The 23505-nt window shown below is 40.1% G+C and overlaps 1 protein-coding gene across 3 annotated transcripts in view; it reads right to left on the bottom strand.

Moving 5' to 3' along the window:
* PDE1A (phosphodiesterase 1A) overlaps window positions 1–23505 on the bottom strand; it is a 490470-nt gene that overhangs the window by 211987 nt on the left and 254978 nt on the right. Inside the window, exon 2 of one of the 3 annotated variants that reach the window (XM_073633738.1) lies at window positions 17421–17495. The exons of the other annotated variants lie outside the window; for them this stretch is intronic. Within the exon in view, the coding sequence (XP_073489839.1) occupies window positions 17421–17495 (75 nt within the window). The remainder of the gene's footprint in view (window positions 1–17420; window positions 17496–23505) is intronic. 3 annotated transcript variants of the gene reach the window in all.

The raw sequence follows: 23505 nt of genomic DNA, 5'->3' as shown, positions 1-23505 counted from the left end.
TCCCATAGTTACCAAGACCCCCAAGCCAGGTGACGGTATCACCATATATCCTGGCAATTACACATGTTATGGATGGTATCAGGGAGTGGGCAAACCTCTTGGGAATTTCACTAAGGGTTACTGTGGATCTTATAGTGAGGTGTCTGCAAATCTAGTGCAAAATCAAGTCCAGTGTTTGGGAGACATGTACTGGATCTGCGGAGACATGAAAATTAGAAGCAGATTGACAGGACAGCGGACAGGAGAATGTGCATTAGCCAAGGCCATAATGCCTCTACATATTCTCTCAGAGAACCCAAGGCCAAATACAAACAACACACCCCGTACTAACAGGAGGCGTAAGAGTACCCCAGCAGGAAGCTTTGACCCTCATGTATACATAGATGCCATAGGGGTCCCTAGAGGGGTCCCAGATGAGTTCAAAGCAAGAGACCAAGTAGCAGCAGAATTTGAGTCCCTGATCCCCATCATCACTGTAAACAAGAATGTAGAATGGATAAATTACATCTACTACAGCCAACAAAAGTTTGTTAATTATATCAGAGATGCACTCTGAGGTTTAGCCGAACAACTAGAAGCCGCTTCACATATGACCTTCCAAAACCATATGACCTTGGACATGGTCCTAGCTGAAAAGGGGGGTGTGTGTAAAATGTTACCTGAAACGCGTACATGCTGTACTTATAACACAGGCCCAAATGGTAAAGTAACTTTAGCCATCCAGAAACTTGCGGACTTGTCCAAAGAACTAAAACAGAATTCAGGGCTCACCAACCCCTGGGATCAGTATTTTACCTGGATAAAGGGAGGATGGCAGGGATTGTTGACCCAAATAGGAATAGCTATCCTGGTAATGGCGGCTATAATCTTCTGCGTTCTCCCCTGCATCAGGAAGTGTGTGGAAACGGCTGTTGACCAAACTACCCCCACGTTCATGAACCAAGAGATATCAGATGATGATGACGATGTCTATGTAAGGTCTTGATGAAAATTATGATGAAAATTATGTGTTACACTCCGTTACAGTCACCCCGAGATGCAACATCGTAGGGCTATAGGGACAGATAGCACCTGGCCGCACTCCTCCAGCTGTATCGAGGGGGGTAGTGAACTAGTCGCTGCTCTTTCTCTACATACGGCTTAAAAGAGTTGCAGAGGGGGATGGGCTGGGTGTAGGTCTTTCAGTGTGAGGGACAGTTTTGTGAAATAAGCATTTCAAGGGGGGAACTGTAATGGATGTGACTATGAGTGTTATGGTGAAATGCCTATTTCCAATATAACCATATAGATATAAGTGCTCACTTCAGCCTCTGCTATCAGCCTTAACCATATTCAATTAGATGTCTGCCAGCTTACCCTCCCCCTTCATGTGGAACAGAACTGCAAGAGTTAAGAACAAGTTAAAGAAGATTGCACCTGTTTTCAAGAACTGGAAACAAGACACCCTATTTAGTTATGATATTTTGCTATTCCCTTAGATAGATATAACCCAGCTAAAAGCTTATACTTTGTCACAATAATGAATATGTATATCTTGCGGTCCGCATACGCTTGTCTTATTTGATATTTGATTTGATAACAAAATATCTGGCTCACGGTAAATTAGCCGGAGTCCAGGAAGTAATAAAGCAGAAGTATCAATCTACTGAACTCGTGTATGTCTCAGTAATTTACTTCAAGTGTGCACACTTTTACATTGAAGGTTAATTTGGCCAGGGGGACAGAAACAAAAGTACCCAACGGTTCTGGTTCGGTCCAAAACACAGCTGTGTGATATACAGTATATATTGTATGTCATGCAGCAATATAGAAAAATCCACATGGTCACTTCTTACAGGGGTCTGTAACCCAGCTACCCGGGAAGTCTTTTTTGCGTTGGGCTTGAAAGGAAGAGGGAGAGACAGGATGTAGCTCTGACAAGACACAAATGCACTTTTTTCCTTTTTTGTGAGCAAACTCCGCCCACGGTAAGAGGTCTGACCAGTTGTTATGATGGTCAGAAATATAGCAACATAGGAATTGCTCCAAGGACTGATTGGCTCGTTCTGCAGCCACTTTAGACTACGGGTGATACGCAGAGGAGAAAGCAAGGTGAATTCCCAACTGTGCACAAAAGGCTCGCCAGAACCGGGACACAAACTAACTACCCCTGTCCGAGACAATCAATCTTTCGCCCCTGTTAAGCAAAAGAAGTAAAAACGGAAGCCAGTTCCTTAGAAGTGGACAACTTCTTAAGTGGAATACAATGAGACATTTTTAAGAACCGGTCAACCACCATAAGGATAACTGTGTTGCCCTGGGAGTTGGGTAACTCCACAATGAAATCCATAGACAGGTGGGTCCAGGGCCTCTCTCCATTGGGTGTGGGTTGTTGGAGGTCCACTGGAAGGTGTTGTGGAGTCTTACTTTGAGCACACATGGAACAGGCAGCTACGAAGGCAGTTACATCAGCACATAGACAAGGCCACCAGAATTGTTGGGAAATGGCCCAAAAGAGTTGATTCTTCCCAGGGTGGCCAACAGCCTTGAGAGAATGGTAAGTCTGGAGCATGGCAGTACGGAGACTCTCTGGGACAAAGTCACAAGGTTTCTCAGGAGGAGCAGTTAGAATGAGAACCAGCACAGACCTTCGAGGAGATGTCTCCATTCTTTCAGGACTAAAATTATCACTAACAGCTCTCTGTCACCAATCTCGTAATTGATCGCTGCAGGTGACAATTTCTTGGAAAAGTAGCCACAAGGATGCATAGCACTCTCAGACGTAGAACATTGAGACAGAAGAGTGCCAACTCCAGTCTCAGAAGCATCAACCTCAAGGATAAGAGGTAACGTAGGATCAGGATGTGCCAACACAGGAGCAGAAACAAAGGCAGCGTTGAGACTCTCAAAGGCCTTAATGGACTCCGGAGACCAACACTATGGGTTACCGTCCTTTCTGGTCATACCAGTCAGAGACTTGACCAGAGACAAGAAGTTACGAATAAACTTCTGATAATAGTTGGCAAATCCAAGAAAACATTGGATGGGAACTTAAACCTATGGGTCGGGGCCACTGTAGGACTGCTGAAAGTTTCTCTGGGTCCATCGAAAAAACCAGCAGTGGAAATGACATAACCCAGGAATTTAACCTGTTCATGATCGAATTTGCACTTCTCCAATTTATAGTACAGATTGTTCTCAGTTTCTGAAGCACACGGCAGACATCTGTGTGGTGGCTCTCCAGAGACTTGGAAAATATGAGGATATCGTCGAGATAAACCACCACATATAACTGCAACAAATCTCAGAGGACATCGTTAATAAATCCCTGGAAAACTGCTGGGGCATTACAAAGGCCAAAAGGCATTATGAGGTATTCATAGTGTCCTGTTCTGGTATTAAACACAGTTTTCCACTCATCGCCCTCCTTAATCCTCACAAGATTGTATGCCCCTCTCAAATCAAGCTTTGTGAAAACCGTTACTCTTTGAGGCGGTCAAATAACTCCGTAATCACCAGAATCGGATAGGAATTCTTAATCGTGAAACGATTGAGACCCCTATAATGAATAAAGGTCTCAGTTCACCACTCTTCCTCTTCACAAAGAAGAAACCAGCACCAACAGGAGACGAGGATTTGCGGATAAAACTTCGAGAAAGTGCGTCCACAACATACCCCTTCATGGCCTTATCCTCCAAGACCAACAAAGGGTAAACCCGGCCATGAGGGGGTATGGCACCAAGGTTTAAGGTCAATTGTACAATCATACGACCAGTGTGGAGGCAAACTACTGGCTTGACCTTTCTTAAAGACATCGCTAAAATTGCAGTACTCCTCTGGCAGGGAGGAGAGAGAAGAAGTGCACAGAACCTTGGCTACCTTTTGGAAGCATGTCTTTCTGCATTGTGGCGACCAAGAGAAAACTTCAGCATGGGGCCCCTGCCTCTGTAACCAAGGATAACCAATAACCAGCAGAAACTTATGTGAGGAAATAACTTGGAAATGGATTATCTCATGGTGAAGAGCCCCTAAGGCCATGGACAACAAACAGTCTCATGAATTACATGGGCAGGCTGTAGAGGTCTTCCGTCTAGAGCCTCAATGGCAAATGGAGTGTCACGCAGCTGCAGCGAAATTGAGTGCTTCAATACAAAGGCCGCATCAATGAACAGGTCTGCAGCCCCAGAGTAGATTAGAGTCTGTATCTCGACTGACGACTCAGCCCAAGAAAGGGTAACTGAAACCAGGGGCTTATCCTTCTGAATAACTGGGGATGATACAATGCCACCTAAGGTCTGTCCGTGACTGGACCTCAAGGTTCGGGCGTTCCCTGGACAGGTAAGACAAGACTTCAAAAAGTGACCTGCCTGGCCACAATAAAGGCACAATCTCTCCCTCCTCCTAATGCCGCGTACACATGAGCGGACTTTACGGCAGACTTTGCCCGGCGGACTTTTCGACGTACTTTATGACGGACTTTCTGAATGAACGGACTTGCCTACATGCAATCCACCAAAGTCCGTCAAATTCATACGTGATGACATACGACCGGACTAAAACAAGGAAGTTCATAGCCAGTAGCCAATAGCTGCCCTAGCGTGGCTTTTTGTCCGTCAAACTAGCATACAGACGAGCGGACTTTTCGTCCGGACTCGAGTTCAACGGATTAATTTAAAACATGTTTCAAATCTAAGTCCGTCCAACTTTTGAGAAAACAAAGTCCGCTGGAGCCCACACACGACTGAATTGTCCGACGAAATCCCATCCGCCGGGCAAAGTCTGCCGTAAAGTCCGCTCGTGTGTACGTGGCATTAGGGTTCTCTCATCCGCAGAGAGACACGTGAAGCCCAAGTGCATAGGTTCATCTTCACTGACCGACTCGGTATCAGGAGGCATGGGAGGTGAGGGAGGCAAGGGAGGGACTGCGAAGCTCGGAGACAAATATACAGGAGGCTTCCGCAAGCGCTCCTTAAAAGAGGGTCTTTCTCTGAGTCTGGAGTCAATGAGGATGGCAAACAAGATCAACTTTTCCAGCTCAGTGGAAATATCTTGGGCTGCTATCTCATCCTTGATGGTATCCAAGAGACCATGAGAAAAAGCAGCCACGAGGGCCTTATTGTTCCAAGCAACCTCTACTGCCAGAGTATGGAATTCAATGGCGTAATCGGCAACAGTTCTCGTACTCTGATGGACATGAGGCACTTGGCAGCAGAAGCGGAGTGTGCGGGAATGTCAATTACCCTTTTAAAAGAAGCCACAAACTCAGGGTAACCCAAGACAACAGGTTTTTGCGTCTCCCATAGAGGGTTTGCCAAGGCCAAGGCTCTCTCAAAAAGCAAAGATATCACAAAGCCTACTTCGCTTCTGTCCGTGGGAAATGCCTGGGGCAGCATCTCAAAGTATATCTCAACCTGGTTGAGAAACCCTTTCCATTGGACTGGATATCCCCCAAATCGCTGGGGAAGTGGAGTGGAACCAGTCATCCCTCTTATAGAGGTAATACTCGAGGCGGGTGCCTGCACAGAGACTGGAGTAGCGGCAGGGACGACCTGCAACACAGGCTGTACCGGAGCAGCCATAGTGGGAGATTCCAGGTGAGCCGTGTGACTCAGAAGCATTTGTAATGCCATGGCAAACTGATCCATGCGGTGATCCTGCTCATTCAATCTGGGAAAAATATTACCAACAAGCGGATTGACTGCATCTTCTGAATTCATGGCCTTCGCCTACTGTCAGAAAACATGAATCAAACTGAGACAGAAATACAGTTAAACCTCACTTGTTTAATAATAATAAAAAAAAAGGTAAACAGAGTAAACATATTCAAAACATAGCCAGAATTCAGGAACCAGAACAGATAGTCAGACAAGCGAAAACATCAGGGAGCCAGAGAGGAGCGTAGTAGAACAGCAAGCAGGATCTGGAGCCAGAAGGAATGTCAGCCAAGCAAGTCTTTAACAGGAACACAAGAGAGCGTCTCTAGAGATGTTGACCAAGGCGAAGGTAGAGATCATCTGGGCTGGACAGCTTAAGTAGGCAGGACTGACGAGCAGGATATCATCAACAGGTGAGTCACTGTGGAGAGATAGAAGTTGGCAATTAGCCAACAGCTGAGCAGCCAGCTCAGAGAAAGAAGGGCTGAGCCCAGCCCTGACAGTGGAGCCCTCAGGTATGCAGTTGGAAAATTTTGAAATGGAGATCCTATTTGAGTTTTCTATGCACCATTAAAGTGGGTACAGCAGCACCTCTTCTATGCCACCTACAATGGGAACGGTATTGTAGGCTTTTTACAAATACTGTATGTAACTCACACTTTACCCTATTCTTGGGACAGTTCCTACCATTCTCGTGGACACTTGGTTCCCTTACAAAGCGACTGCTTAACACCTTGCAGGACAATAATCCTGCCAAATGGATGGAAGTAAGTTAAGTCATGTCCTTAGGACTGTGCCTGTCAAGTGCTGTTCTAGTAGTGTGCCATGTGTTTGCAATTAACTTGTCTTTACAATTTACAAGTAAAGCATGTAAACTGGAGAATCCCATGAATGAATGCATTATAGTCTTAGCAGGTAAAGTGGGTGTGATTGCTGCATGGCAGTAGACAGTTAACGACTCATAATATGCTAGACTGGTAATCAATTTGTAAACCTAAGAGAATGTTATTTATAAAGTGCAGCCAATACCTGGGAAATGGAAAACTAGTAAACAGCTGATCAGGCTAGGAGTTGGTGATGTTAGGAATAAGAGTTGTCCTGAGAAAGGCCCCACTGAACATATGCCACGTGACCCTGGCCCCCATGTTATATGGGTCCCGGGTGATCAGCTGGACTTCCAGAGCCCTAATGTGAACCACATATTGCACATATTGTTGTGGACCAGGATCAGCGGGATGGAGTGTAACAACTGAGACCACCATCTGTGCATGATTGGCAGACAGGCAGATCTGGAAGGGCTTGGGTGGATACAGAGGATGGCCTGAATAGCCCTGTTAAATGATAGGACCCCAGCTTCAGGGTTCGGCTATATGGAGTAGCTAAGGGTCTGTCTACAAGTGCCTACATGCACAAGCAGCCCGGACTAGACACACAAGGCATATCCTTTGCTCTTCTAAGGAAGTGATTGACAGTGGCTCCTAAGGTAGGGCCCTTAATTGCATACTGATATAGAAATTACGTATTTAAAATAACAATAGAAGATTCTATCATTTAGGAGAAAGGAGTGAGTTCAAGTAAAATGCTCTATGGACTATCCTTTTGTTTTCCTAATTTGGAAGAAAGGAGGACACAACACAGAGATCTCATCCATTAACCAAGGGTTCCTATTAGGATTTCCCTACAGCGCATTAGACCGTCTTTTTAATTAAAGAGGTCATATTCATCTGGTGAGCAGTTTTTATATCTGAGCACTTCTGGGGGTGTTTTATGTTCACGGTGAAGGATTTATTCTTCTGCCATCACGATTTAAATCACCATCAATTCATAATATGGACTTTATTACTGTTTTATTTCTAATATTTTTTTAGAAAGTTTTTGTCACATTGGTATATATTCTGTTGCACTTTATATTTTTTTAAACAATTTATACCCTTGAGTATTTTTTCTGGCAGGTATCAGATACCTCACACAGCACTTTTATTGCACAGGTCACTTTATTCCATGTAATATGGTCATTAAGATTAGGCACATATTATAATCACACAGTGCCCCCTGTCACTTATTTTTTCCTTGTCAAAAGAAGTTTATTGAGTATACAATGTTATAAAGATACATAAAGATACATAAAGTAAGTTTACAAGGATCTATAAAGTAAGCTCATTGTTTTACAGTAGGGTTTATATAGGTAAATATCATGAAATTTCAAATATTAAACATTGGGTTCACGTAAACCTAAATTAAAGATATATATCATTTCCTTAGTTACTTTTGTAGGTATTTAAATGATTTATACCTACTATACATATTGTTTACAAGTAGAGTGTATATAGGTCAAATAAATTCTGATAATGAGCTTTAATCGTAAGGTGGAGAAAAGGAAAGAGAAAGAAGAAAAAGGGTTGAAAGGTAGAGGTATGGTCCACAAGGTTGTCCCGCTCGTCAGTTTTTATTCTTTTTAGTTCTCTTTGAAGCCTTAGAATGGGTGTCTCTGTAAGTCATTTAATCTGTTACCATGGCAACAGGACAGAGTCATTGAAATTTGACAGGAACTGTTGTTTTATCCAAGGATGCCAAAGTTTTTCAAATTTTGGAATTTGATTTTGATCGATGGCTGCCATCTTAGCATGGGACATTGTATTATTCATTCTGTGAATTGTTTCTGCTAGTACCAATGTAGGAGATTTCCATGCCTTGGCCACTGTTTGTTTTGCAGCCCTTATTAGTTGGATCATAAGTTTGAATTGAGAGAGTGTTAACCATTCCGGTTTTAGATTAAGTAAAGTTAAATATGGATCTGGTTGTATTATTTTTTTAAATATTTTAGATGCAATCACGAAGACTTCCTTCCAGAAGGTTTGGATTACTGGGCACGTCCACCATATGTGTAAATATGTGCCTATTTCTGGGCATCCTCGAAAACAAAGAGCTGAGGTATTAGGTGAATATTTTGCCACTCTAGCGGGTACAAGGTACCAGCGAGTTAGGACTTTATAATTTGTCTCCAGTGCCAAGATGTTGGGTGAAGATGACTTAGATGTGAGCCATATATTAGACCAGTCCGTGTCTTCTAAAGTTCGTCCCAGGTCCTCCTCCCACCTCTGAACGTAAGAGGGTCTATTAAGATTTGCTACTCCATATAATTGATTATAAAGTGATGAAATTGTACCTTTAGCAAATGGATCTTTTGTACAGATTGATTCAAAAATGGATAATTGGGATAATGGTATATCCCCCTTTAGGAATGGTGTATAGAAATTTTTGATTTGGAGATATCTAAATATCTCAGAGTTTGGTAGATCATATTTTTCTCTAAGCGATGGGAATGAAAGGAATGATTTAGATGCTATGAAGTCATTTAGTGTCTGAATGCCTGATGTTGTCCAAGCTTTAAAAGAATTTGGGTAGATCCATGCCGGATAAAAGGCCGGATTTCTGATAAAAGAAAGGAGAGGATTGTGTGGAGATTGTAACTGATATTTGGTTTTTAGTTTATCCCAGAGAGATAAAGAGTGTTTAGTTATGGGATTATGAATTTTAAAGCGGTCTTTAGGATCAAGCCATAATAAATTTGATATTAATAGAGGGTCATTTTCTGAAGCCTCTATAAATACCCATAATGGGATTTCCTGTTTTGCATGGTATTTGGACAGACTGGCCAAATGTGCTGCTCTGTAGTAGTTAGTAAAATTAGGGTATCCCAGGCCTCCTTTATTTTTGGGAAGATGTAGTGTGTGTATAGGTATACGTGGTTTAGAAGAGCCCCATATAAACGAAGTTGCTCTTTTTTGTACTATTCTCAAAAAATAGGAAGGAATTGGAATAGGGAGGACTCTGAATAGATAAAGCAATTTGGGTAGAATAGTCATTTTGATTGCATTAATCTTCCCTATCCAGGATAAAGGAAGTTGCGACCATTGTTTTATTAGATTTGTGATCTGTCTTAATACAGGAGGATAATTGGTTGAGAATAAGTCAGAATGAGATGCTGTTAAATGAATTCCAAGATATGGGATTGATTTTTCTGCCCATGTGAATGGGAGTGCAGCCCTAGCCGGGATCAATTCCATGTTTGTGAGTGAAATATTAAGCACTAGGCATTTCTTAGGATTAATCATAAGGCCGGATAGGGCTGCAAATCCATCAAGAGCTGGTATTAAGTTAGGACCAGAGACCTGTGGTGATGATAGAAAAAGTAATATATCGTCTGCAAATATACATAATTTGTGTGTAATACCTCCTACTTCAATGCCAGTTATAGTTTGGTTTGTTCTGATGTATTGGGCCTTGGGTTCGAGTATAAGGGCAAATAATAAGGGAGATAATGGGCAACCCTGTCGGGTACCTCTTTCGATATTAAAGGCTTCAGATTTGTATCCAGCATATTTTATATAGGCTTTGGGTTTATTATATAATGCTTTGATCCATGTTAAAAAGTGGGGTCCAAAACCCCATTTTTGTAATGAATATTGCATATATTGCCAGGATACTGTGTCAAATGCCCTCTTAATATCGAGAGATAGAAAACATAAAGGGATTTTCCGTTTTTAGCAATATGTGCCAATAACACTGCCCTGCGTATATTATCGCCTGCCTGTCTATTTGGCATGAAGCCTACTTGATCTCTATGTATTAATTTTCCTATAATGCTATTGAGGCGTTTTGCTATTATTTTTGCTAATAATTTAATATCGAGGTTTAACAGAGAGATAGGCCGATAATTCACACAGGAAGTATCATCAGAAAGGGGTTTTGGGATCATACAAACAATTGCCATTAGTGTTTCTTGCCGAAAAGAATGTCCATCTAGAAGTTTGTTAAAAGTTTCAGTGAGAATGGGAGAGAGTATTTCTGAGAATGTTTTATAGTATAAAGCCGAGTAGCCGTCTGGGCCTGGTCTTTTGTTAAGTTTTAGGTCTTTTATGGCGTTAGCAACTTCATCTATAGTTATAGGCTCATCCAAACTGCTTTTTTGATTCTGAGATAACTCAGGTAAGGTTATTTTTGAGAAGAAGGATTCAGCCTCTGTAGGATTAAATTCATTGTTTGTCTTGTATAAAGTTGCGAGATGTGAGTGAAATTTATGGACTATTTTAACTGGATTACAAGTGTAAACATTTTTTGATAATTTCAAACGTATTGGTTTGAAAGATTTGTTAGTTGAATTTAATGCCCGAGCCAAATATGTACCTGGTTTGTTTGTATTCATGTAGAAATTGTGTTTGGAGCGTTTGAGGGATTTATCAACTGACTCAGTGAGAAATAGATCATATTCCAATCTAGATTTTTCCAGATGAGATTTTGTACTCTGAGATGGATTATCTTGAAATGATATGTAGGCTGCATTAAAATTGAGTTCTAGTTTTTTTGCTAGATTTTTGCGTTCCCGTTTAAATAGTGCCATTTGTCTTTGTATTGTACCACGCAAGACAGGCTTATGAGCTTCCCACAGTGTTATTGGGGAGATGTCTGTTGTATTATTAATTGATATGTATTCCTTTAAAGCTTGTTCAATGGCCATCTGATGTAGTGGGTGTTTGAGCATTATGTCCGGTAAGTACCACGTTGGGTCATGCGCTTTTGGTATGGCTGAGGCTATGGTAGTGTATACTGCATTATGGTCAGACCACGGAATCGGAATTATATCTGATGCAATAATTTCTGGTATCATTCCTATTGTTAGAAAAATATGATCTATTCTGGTGAAGGTTTGATGAGGGTGCGAGAAATAAGTGAATTTCTTTTTCATTGGGTTACTTTCTCGCCATGAATCTACCAGATTGTATTTGGAAAGAAGTTGAGAAAAAGGTAATCTAGAGGTTATTTTGGATGGTGTAAAAGGTGATTTATCTAGAAATGGGAGGAGGACCTGGTTTGAATCCCCACACATTATCACTGTTCCTATTTTGTGTGTATTAATCACTTGTAATATATGTGAGAGGAATGGTGTAGGTTGTTTGTTAGGAGCGTAGTAGGAAATCACCGTGATTGCTGTATCCATTATATAATCCATGAGTATCAGGTATCTACCTTCTGGGTCTTTAATTTCTGATGATAAGGTGAATGGTGTGGATCGGTGAAATGCAATTAGAGTTCCCCTTTGCTTGGTACAGGCAGAAGCCATGTAAATTTGTTGATAAAAAGGAGAAATATATTTTGGAGTAGAATCTTTGGTGAAGTGTGTTTCTTGGAGGCATACTATGTGAGCCTTCTTGTTATGGAAAGTACGGAAGGCTTTGGTCCTTTTTTGAGGGACAATTATTCCCTGAACATTCAGGGAAAGTATATTCAGTGGTGCCATGGCAATAGATCAAATAGTTTTGACTTACTTTTTGTTATGCAGAGCTGACTGCGCAGATCAACCTGTGTGGACTGAAGAGATGAATAGATAGAAAAGAAACCAGTGAATTCTGGAGTAAAGTGTAAACAAAAAACATATGAGATTAGATGATACATTGTATAAATTATTTTTTGCAAGTAATCACAATTTACCCATGAAAGAGAATAAATATCTCTCTCAGGGGAAAAAGTGCCTTCGTCACACTCCCACATAATATGGTTGGGAGAATGAGGAGGGCTAATGGGGGTACACGGATCTTCCGCTTACAGGAGAGAAGTGCTATGTCAAAAGACATCAAAATGATGTTTCATTAATTGGAGTGCAGAATATAGTTTTTGTTGAAATTATTTATTCCAGGGTGGTTGTATATGGTTAGTCTTGCCCTAGGCTAAATAATTCAGTTAGAAAGGTACTGTTAATAACTTTGGTATTGATGAAGATAGTTTGAATTATTTTGGGATTTTAACCCTTTTAGAGTAAACAATTACATATTTTATTCATATGTAACTGTTTAGATATGTTAACTCATAAAATTGAGGTTGTATTGCTTCAGATTAGAATAAACAAAAACATAATTCTAGGAACTAGTTGGGTAATAATATATTTGTTTTAAGAAAAGAAAGAAAAAGCTTCCATTACTTCTGGATTATTGAACATATTTGTTCTAAAAAGTAATAAATCTATTGTTTTTACCTGATAATATATAACTGAACAAGAATTTCCTTATTTCACTTATATATTCTAAGGCTATATGAATCAGAAGTAATAAGAAATATAACTGGAATGTAACATGATCCCACACAGTGTGTGACTATCAGAATGCAGTTACATTCAGTTATAAATATAGGTTTTTTATAGAGAACCATCTCTTAGTATAATAAATGAAGAGATATCAGGAATTAGGATGTCAGTCCATTGAATCTTCTTGGTCCATGGATGATGTGGCATAACGGCCTCTTTTGTGAGAATGATGATTCCCATTTTGTTCTGAAATTTTCTGGGTGCTGCCTGAAGGTGAAGATGACGCCATTCTTCTGCGTGTGGGAGTGTTGCTGCTTGTGGGTTCTGTCAGATTTAATTTTAAAAGGGTTTGTTGTAGTTCATCTGCTGATCTGCTTCTGTAAATTGTACCTTGGTAGTTAAATCTGACTGAAAAGGGGAAGCCCCATTTATACATAATGTTGTGGCGTTGCAGTTCCATTAGTTGGGGTTTCATGGATCGTCTTTTAGTAATACTAAGTTGGGATAGGTCAGCAAAAATTTGATAATTGTGTCCTTGAAAATTAAGTTCCTTTTTTTCTCTTGCAGCAATTAGTATTTGTTCTTTCGTTCTGTAATAATGAAATTTTGTGATTATATCACGTGGGGGTCCATCTTTCTTTTTGGCTGTGAGGGCTCTGTGTACTCTGTCCAGTTCTAAACGTTCAATAGGGATATCTGGCTTTAGTTCTTGTAATAGAGCAGTAATAGTAGATTGCAGGTCTGTCACAGTTTCAGGTATTCCCCTTATGCGCAAGTTTGAACGTCTGGCTCTATTTTCGTAATCTTCAAGCTTAGTTTGAAGTATTAAATTCTCTTTTTTTAATTGTTCCAATTCTGTTATATTTTCTTGGGTTGTAATTTCAATTTCATCCATTTTTATTTCTAAGGCTGCGGTGCGGTTTCCCAGCTCTCTTATTTCTTTGGTTAGGCTTTTTGTTATTTGGTCTGAGGTTTGTTTTAAAGCCTTATGAAGCATCTTTTCAAATTACTGGGGATACTGAGGAGGCTTGTGGAGGCTTGTGGAGAAGTTTGTGAGAGGATTTGTTCTGTATCTGACTCAAATGGAGAGTCTTGCTGTGACATTTTCTGTCTGTGAGAGCGCCCTGATGCTGTATCTTGTGAGGTGACTGGAGCTGCTTCAGCTGCAGTGAGTGCATGTGAGCTCTTTGTGAGGTGATTTTTATTTCTGCCACGGTTTCCTCCCAGTACCATATTTCCTGCCCAAACTTTCACAGTTTGTTCCCTGGGGCAAAAAGGTTCAAATGGATACCTTTTGAGCCTGCAGGCTCTGCTTTGTCCTTCTCTTCTCTCCAGAAGCAGTGTGGAGCTCTAACAATGCATGTCTGCTCTGCTAGGCTCCGCCTCCTGCCCTCATCACTTATTTTTTCCAATTGCACAGTGTTTTTTCATTGCCTTTTGGGGAGCAGCTATACCTATATTAAGGTTTATTTTATTAAGTATTATTTGGCGCAAGGTTCCCTTCTTACGCTAAGCAAAATGCTTACCTCAAAAGTAAAATGATATATGCGGTAGCAGAGTTGCTAGCTGGCAGAAAGGTGCAATGTTTGGTGCTTTGGGGTTCGGTGACAAGGGTGCTGGGAGGCAGGGAGCTTCTGTGTCAGGGTATGGGTAATATGGAAGCTTGGAGGCAGCAAGGTTTAGAGTGAGTTCAGAATGTTTACCTGTGGCTGGTGCGCCTGCGTGTGTCCCGTAGTACTTCATAGACTTCTAGAGGGCCAGGAGACTAATCTGTCTCCGGGACCCAGAGAAATCTTTAGTATTCTACTGCATATGTATATGCAGCTGGACCAAGACCCAGCAAGTGACCATGCTGCTGATCTCCTAGAATTTAGCGATTCCCACAAATATTAGCAATCAGCTTCCAGCACATATTAGTGACAGGAGGCTTCCTGTGCTAGGAGTTGATTGGCAGTATCTGTAAATATTGTTGCATGTTGGAGAAGATCAGCAGCACTGCCACTAAATGTAGAGTTTATAAGAAAAGATAGTGCCAATACATACATAATGCACAATAGCATGAGGAAGATAATAACATAGGGGGTTATTTACTAAAGGAGAAGAAATGGAGGAGACACAGAGAGAAAGAAAGGAATTGCTGCTCACCCCTTAAAACATTGAAACAGAGAAGAGAGAAGGTTTTCCCCGCAGCGGGGTTTTTAGGCAGCACAGTAATGGATGTAGTCAATATTGTATGAAAAAATATAACAATTTTATTGAAAGCTGTACCATAAATTATGGTACAGCTTTCAATAAAATTGTTATATGTTTTCATTGTTATATTTTTTCATACAATATTGACTACATCCATTACTGTGCTGCCTAAAAACCCCGCTGCGGGGAAAACCTTCTCTCTTCTCTATTTACTAAAGGAGAATCCACTTTGTACTGCAAGTGCACTTGAAAGTGCACTGAAAGTGCACTTGGAAGTAAAGTCGCTGTAGATCCGTGGGGGACATGCAAGGAAAATAAAAAACAGCATTATAGCTTGCACATGATTGGATGATAAAATCAGCAGAGCTTCCCCTCATTTCAGATCTACCCCTTAGATTTAGAGCGACTGCACTTTCAAGTGCACTTGCAGAGCAAAGTGGATTTGCCTTACGTAAATAACCCCCATTGCGTTGCTACTACGCATGGGTGGTAGTGTCAATGTTTAACAGTAGACCAGCACCATCCAAAGCAGCCATACTTAGTGAGAAGCACATCCAGAGTGGTTCCTGCACCAGGTAAGTCTGTGTCACAATGGGACATGACCTTGTAATTTCTGGCCCTATCAGCTCACATTTATTTATTACAGGTACTTATTTAGCTCTGCCAATTTACACAGCGCTTTACATACAAATTGTACATTCACATCAGTCCCTGCCCTGAAGGACCTTACAATCTAAAGTCCCTAACTCACATTCATACACATACTAGGGCCAGTTTAGACAGAATCCAATTAACCTACCGGCATGTCTTTGGAGTGTTGGAGGAAACCTGAATGCCTGGAGGAAACCCATGCAGGCACAGGGAGAACATGTAAATCTCAGGCAGGTTGTGCCATGGTTGGGATTCAAAACAACTACCCTAGTGCTGCCAAGCAGAAGTGCTAACCACTTAGCCTCACATCACCTCCCTACAACGCAGCTTCTGCTGTGGCTTACACCACCTAAATCCCCTGCTTAACCACTGTGACTAGGAGGACTGCATATGGAGTTACAGCTGATAGCTCTTCACTATGGTTTCCAAAATGTGTAAGAAGACCATTCAATATTCACCAACAAATACATTAATTTGTGGTTCAATGACTCAATAAAGCTGAACGACAGGAATTCAGCTCTTTTGTCACTGGAGCTGCTATGCCCACCCCTCCCCATCTCCTGCCCAATCACAGAGCCCTTGTATAATGTGAACACATTCACAAAATACAAAGGCTTCTGTGAATAGGCAGTAGAGAGGAGGGGCAGCCATAACTGCTCTATGTGCTTCTCTTCTCCCTCACAGCCCCGCATATGTTCAGTGTCTGCTCCAGGAGAGCCATAAACCTGTCAGATATAAATAATAGAGATAAGTCCAGGAGGTGGCATGCACTTCCTTGGACCTAACTTATACAAAGTGTCTGAAAAGTGTCTGAATTCATGGAATTCAGCTTTAATTTTAGACTGCAGCATTTTTAACTAGTTTACACTTAAGGGTCCATTCATAAATGTTTTCACACAAGATTCCCACAACTTTCACCGAAGATTCACACATTTTTGCAAGAATAGAATTAGAATTTTGTGTGAAAAAATGTAGAAACAGGCCTTTTGGTTTTCTGATTGTAAATTGTGTCTGAAAGTAATTGATTGAACTGAAAGTTTTGGGTCAATTTAAATAACATTTTCATTAACAATCATGGGTTATTATGTTTTTTTTACCTTTATAAAAATTTATTATATACTATATTATATATTTATGATAATAATATATTTATATGAATATATAATAATATATTAATTTATACAATTTTTTAAAATAAGTAAATATATAAGTAAAACCTTACATGGAGATGGGGAGAAGGAGAGAGGCTCTAACACATTCTCTTATGTGTATATACTATACATTTCAGCTTGTTTTATTGCTTTTTTTAACAAGAGGTAAGGAACAAAAAAAAAACTTCATCTGCTTATAAAAAATAAACATGCATAGTATTAATACAGTATTTCACGGTTTATCTACCATGAAAAAAAAAAAAACTTTTTCGTTTTCATATTGAGAAATTAAAGAAAATATATTAAAATCTATCTGAAAGAGAAGATGTTACACCACATCAACCATGAGACCTCCCAGTGCCCCTGGCATCACAGTTATATCATATTCTCACCAAAACAAATCAGTCTGATGAAAAAGGCAATGCTGTACATTGCTTCCCTGCCGTTATGCATGTAGTTGGGTAAAAATAGCTTTTGGCTTGCTTCCAGGCTACATTGTCAGAATTTAAAGACAAATATCACAGTTTTAAACACCACAAACTTATGTACCATAAAAATGTCTCATGAGCAAAAACAAAAAAGCAATATAGCCTATGCAAATCTCTTAACCACTTCAGCCATGGAAGATTTTACTCCCTTCCTAACCAGAGCACTTTTTACAATTTGACACTGCGTCGCTTTAACTGACAATTGCACGGTCATGCAATGCTGTACCTAAACGTTCTTCTTTTCCCACAAATAGAGCTTTCTTTTGGTGGTACTCGATCACCTCTGCATTTATTTTTTGCGCTATAAACAAAAAAAGAGCGACAATTTAAAAAAAAAAAACAATATTTTTAACTTTCTGCTATAATAAATATCCCCAAATTTTTTTTAATAAAAACAAATTTCTTCATGAGTTTAGGCTGATATATATTCTTCTACATATTTCTGGTAAAAAAAAAAAAAAATCGCAATAAGCGTATATTGATTGGTTTGCGCAAAAGTTATAGCATCTACAAACTATGGGAAAGATTTATGGCCTTTTTATTATTATTTTTTTTACTAGTAATGGCAGTGATCTTCAATTTTTCGCAGTATTACGACATTGCGACGGACAGATCGGACACTTTTGACACATTTTTGGGACCATTGGCATTTATACAGCGATCAGTGCTATAAAAATACACTGATTACTGTGTAAATGTCACTGGCAGGGAAGGGGTTAACACTAGGGGGCGATCAAGGGGTTAACTGTGTGTTCCCTCAGTGTGTTCTAACTGTATGGGGATAGGACTGAGTAGGAGAGGAGACATATCGCTGTTCCTACTTACTAGGAACAAACAACATGTCTCCTCTCCTCTGACAGCACAAGGATTTGTGTGTTTACACACACAAATCTCCATGTTGGCATGCGTGCACGCGATCATGTGTGGCCGGCAGGAAATCACCACCGCGTGCATCGGGTACCCTGCCACGTAGCGGGCATGTGCGCGTGCCTCCGCCGGTGCGCACGTGCCCTCTGGTGGGAAGGACGTACCCATATGGGATTTCGCCCAGGAGAGCCATTCTGACGCAGTATGATGTGAGGCGGTCGGGAATCTGTTAATGCCTTCACACATACATGTGATAATACTAGTGTATAATACTAGGGTATATTGTACGGTATGCAACTTTACTCTTTCAGTTTGATTGTGGATCCTAGGTTTGACATTGTGACATCTATACTCTTTTTCTTTCTCCCTCTTATTTTCCTTGTTTTCTTACTCTATTCTTACATTATTATTATGCAAGTTTTAACTTTTCTCTCTTTGGTTTACAATACCTCTTTTACTAATTAGCTTTTTAAATTATGTTTTTTTATTTTTAGGACTTATAAGGTTTTTACTTGTTGCACTGTTTTATAAAAAAAAAAACATTCTTCTCTCCTATAGGCTGACAAATTTGCAAAAAGATTTTTTTAATGTTTAAATTGCATCTGACAATTACAGCATTAAACAGATGTATATTCCCTTCTTCAGGCTAGGGCTTTTTTTGTCAATAAAGCCTCCAGCCTACATGTGATCACTATGTCATAGTTGCCATATGGATCAAATGATGGGAGCCACTCTGATTGTTTCCCATTTGTTAGCTGCGAACTTCTGCTGTTAATGACAGCTGGGTTTGAGAGTCAGCAGCTACACAAAGTGTTGGCTGCTAGCTCTCAAAGGGATGATGCTTATTAACTTTTTCTCTCCATGGGAAGGGGTTAAAGGAAACCTTTAATATGATAAACGTGTAGGCCATTAACATTATTACAGTAAGTACAACAATAAGAATTAAAAATACTGCAATGGCATGCTCACTAAAAATGTACCATACTGATCTTCTGAAAGGACCTTCATATTCATTTTATAAGAGGTTCCTCATAAAATATACGTTATTACCAGATAATTTGTAACTCTCTGTGAAGTGATAGGGCTGTATTTTTGCAATGTAGGTCTAGTTAATATTGTTGAGAAATATAAATGAAAACAGAACCAGGATTTACTACTGTTCACATTTTACTATATTGTACAAAATTAATTATTTATTACTGACAGTAAGGTCAAACAGTATTTAACCATAAAATAAATAAGCAGTACGGAAGCCAAAGCCAAAGAGAAAAACACACCATGTGTTTGCACAATAGGATCTGTTCCATGAGAATCAAGATAGATAAAAAGGAATTATTATTTCCTGTAATTTCAAAGCAGGTTCTGTACTAACAAAACATTTCTTTGTTAGTGGGTGTAAAATGAGTGAAGGAAATTAGTGCATTAGGTCACGTGAAGCCATGATTAGTACATAATGGTCCATGTGTGTGTTTAAATGTGCACACCAACAATCTTTATCACTTAATGACTAAGTTTTGCTGTGATGCTTCATGGTTGTAATTTGTTCAGCTTAGGTTAAAATAGTTTTACATTTTATACCAGGGCTACATTTACTTTCTGTGTCAAAGGACCTGGCACCTTATACAACAAAGCAAGCATGACAACAGCAGGTTCAGTATGTTGTTTCATGTAGCATGTAGACCACTCGGAAATCAGTCTTTACTGATCTGACTGGTTTACCTGAATGAAAGGTGTGATCTTACTAGTAGCAATCTATTTTAAATATAATAACTGTTCTTGCAACTCCTGGAATTGCATCTTTAAAAAAAGTAGGCATCCTTCCCCAAGGGTCCCTGATCTGAAGTTAATGCTAACTATGCTTTAGTCGGCCAGCGCATGGGTATTTCAGCTGTTTTCAGGTTTTTTCTAAGCTCAGTGGTATGGCTTGCTTCAGTCTGCTGTTGGGAAGTGTCCCTAGCAATGATGTAGGAAGATCCAATGATCTTAGTTATAAATGTTTATGATTGCGCTGTCCATATTATCAACTGCATATGCGTTTGAAGAGTGTTAAAAATGCCCCTCAAACACCTGCTTTCAATGACAGTGTGAACAAGACCTTAGAGAGAGAGAGGGGCCCAAGCCTGAGGCCTGAGGATTCCTGCTGAGGGGTATATTCATAATTGGTAGAACCAGAAGGTGATTACCTAACTGGAAGCACCAGGCGTGAAACTTCACTGCTGAGCTGAAGAGTGCACTGGATAGCTGGATATAAGCTACTGCCAGTGGACATTGCAGGAAGTTCTGGTGGCTCATCCAATAAGTAAGTGTGCTGATTTGAAGCTGCTCTACAATTCAAATTTTACAGGAAGCACTCATCTTGCTTAAAATACCTATTTTTGTATTTACTGTGATTAGTGATACAAAGTCTGCAACGTTGGTCTTTTGGGGTGTGCCCTAATTCCTCTCTCCCTGCCTTTATTGGTCCCTTAACAAACATTTTTAAACTGTCCTCAAGTGACTGGTGCTCAGTTTTCTTCACCCCACAAAGAAGGAAGGATTCTGCCCTGGGGTGAAATACCAGCCAAACGAGCCACCTGGAACTCACAAACTTCCTTTAAAGGATAAGTTCACCTTTGTCAACATGTTAGGGTGTATCATGTAACATGTTCAGCATCTTCCTCCTCTCCCCCTGATCCCTTCCCCCATGATAGCGGGCCTGGATCTCCTCCTCACACACGCTTTCACAATTCATGGTGGTGCGGGCGCCTGCATCATTCATTCACAGAGTTCTGTGAATGAATAAACTACAAGTACTGTAATACTTTGTAGCTGACAGCTCATAGTTCCCAATGAACTACTAGGGTACCGATGAGAGCTCTGGTAGTTCATTGATCTTCCTGTCATTCAGTAACAGCTACACAGAGGGGTTGATTTTCTAAAACTGGAGAGTGCAAAATCTAGTGCAATTGTGCATGGTAGCCAATCAGCTTCTAACTTCAGCTTGTTCAATTAAGCTTTGGCAATAAAACCTGGACACTGATTGGTTTCTATACAGAGCTGCAGTAGATGTTGCACTTTTCACTTTTAGTAAATAGCCCCCAAAGAGTCTGCAGGAGCCAGGGATTGCCCCCGAGTTGCAATGCTTTACAGGCTCCTAAAAAAAAATAATGCATGCACATTGTTTTAAATGTTTTAAAGGTGAAGTTATCCTTTAAGGGGTAGGGGGTGCTAACAGAAAAAAAAAAAAAAAAGATTTGTCACATTTATAGTGATATTACTTTTAACACTTTCCTTCAACACAAAAATTGTGAACTTAAAAGACATCCACATGGCAATACCCGTGTTACACAACAAAACCGATTTCTCTCCACAGAGCCCATGCTGAAAGAAGGCTATTTATAGGCTAATAAATTCCATTGCTGCCTGGGAAATATTAAAAATAGGTTGTTCTGTGATGATAAAACACTAAAAACTATTCCAATCCATTATTTCCAAAGCAACCAAACCACAAAGCATTAAATTGAACATTAAGGTTACTGCGTCAGAGTAGATTGTAAGTTACAATGTTGAAGATACTTAAGTGAACTTGTGTGTGTGTTTGCGTGTAACGTATGTGCAAAGAGGTATGTGAGTGTGTGGAAGGCAGAAAACTAGCACCAAAAACCGAACAAAGAAAAGTGCAAATAACCCACAGAAGTAATAGGACTTATCTAAGCCACTAGACAAAAAAGTAAACTGTTGAAATGCTGCTGCAATTGTGATCACCCCAGAACTCTACCCCGTATATAGTGTTCCTGCCCTATTATCACCAGGTTCTGGGAGGTGGTCTACACTTTTCAGTAACTCATACATTGATGACTCACATTGTATATGGTTCTCCTAGGAGTAGGCATCCGTGTCTTACCTCATCATATACATAATTCACAACTCATACCCTCATTGCTGCCAGACTAGCTACTGCAAGGCCATGGAAAACCGCACAACCACCTCATCTACAAGATATTAAAATTTTCAACAACCATCTCTCACTGGAATTGGAATGCTAAAGCCCATCTCAGAGTTTCTAAATGTCATGAGCAGTGGGCGTTATGGCTGGAGACAACAGGAACATTCCAGTCTCCTAATTTTACATCACCTTTCACCCCTGTTTCCACCTCCTTCTTCAGGACCTAAAGCATAAAGCCCTGTTACAACTAAAATGTATATTCTAAGTTCTCAAGGATCACTCATTGTTTACTACTTTAGATCCAATCTATGATGCATTATGCTATTGTAACTCACTGCCCTAGGTGTATTGTTTGCTATGTTGCACTAATGTTCTTGCTTAGAAGCTTGAGCCATTCTTGGGGAAGTTGCCAACCCACAGACTGGCTGGATCATTATACTGCTGTTATTGTTATTGATGTAATGTTTGAAGAAATGATTCTTGTGGCTTATGTCTTTGTATCATTATAATAAAAAATAAAAAAAGGATTCATGGCAAAAAAGTACACCGACTAGTAAAGGATATAAATATAATATACAGACTATAACAAAGTCCCCGTAGTCCTCAATAATAGCAATAGTTACTAATCCTGTGTGGCCAATTAGCAGTAGAAAAGGCACTTTTATTACAACAAATAACGTCCAAAGAATGGCTAAAGGAAACTGCTCATGTGGGGGTGGTGAGGATTCCAGCTTTCCTATATGCTGGAATCTTCACCACCACAATGTCGGCGGCTTTCTTGAGCAAATGGAGTTGATCCTACATGTAAGTAAATGTAATTTGTTGTAAAATAAGTGCATTTTTGGTGCTTTTGATTGTCCCATGGGGCAATTTGGAGCTTACGCAGATCACCAGGAATCATCTCTAGCAACAACAATCTAAATGCTATAACTAGCATAACGTGGCCTTGTTTGTCCCTTTAAATGTGAAACAATTAGGATAAGTTCCTTTGGCAATGCCCTCCCATGTACACAGCCCTTATGGGTGTTTAAAAAAAGCAAGTGTGCACACACTGGGAGTGGAGCCTGGAGAGCATAAAGAGACCGCATAGTGTGCAGGGGAGGAATCTGCCAGTTCAGGGTTCAGCTGGACACAGTATAAACAAAAGACAATATTCTAGCAGGAGGCCTTGCAGCAAGACCCACAGAGGACAGGAGGAACAGCAGTATGAGGTTCAGCAGTTTAATGGAGAAAGAATCAAGAATGACCAAATCCAAGCTTTGGGCCTGATAATAAAATAAAAATATAATTATCTTTTCTTTTATATTTTTGTATCATCTGATTTCCATACAGAGTTGAAACCATATTTAAAGCTGGACTCCAGGCACATAGATCAATATAACTGAAATATATGTATGTGAACTCTTTTCCAGGCCAAAAATTGTAGCCAGTGCTGTGATGTTAACCCCTATCAGACAGTCTAGCCAGGTCCCTGAACTGTATATGATTAAATAAAAAGCCTTGGTCAAACCTAGGCACC

The sequence above is a fragment of the Aquarana catesbeiana genome, linkage group LG06, assembly GCF_042186555.1.
Source record: "Aquarana catesbeiana isolate 2022-GZ linkage group LG06, ASM4218655v1, whole genome shotgun sequence".
Lineage (NCBI taxonomy): Eukaryota > Metazoa > Chordata > Amphibia > Anura > Ranidae > Aquarana > Aquarana catesbeiana.
Note: the sequence above shows the minus strand (reverse complement) of the source record. Positions and strands in the feature narration are given on the sequence as shown.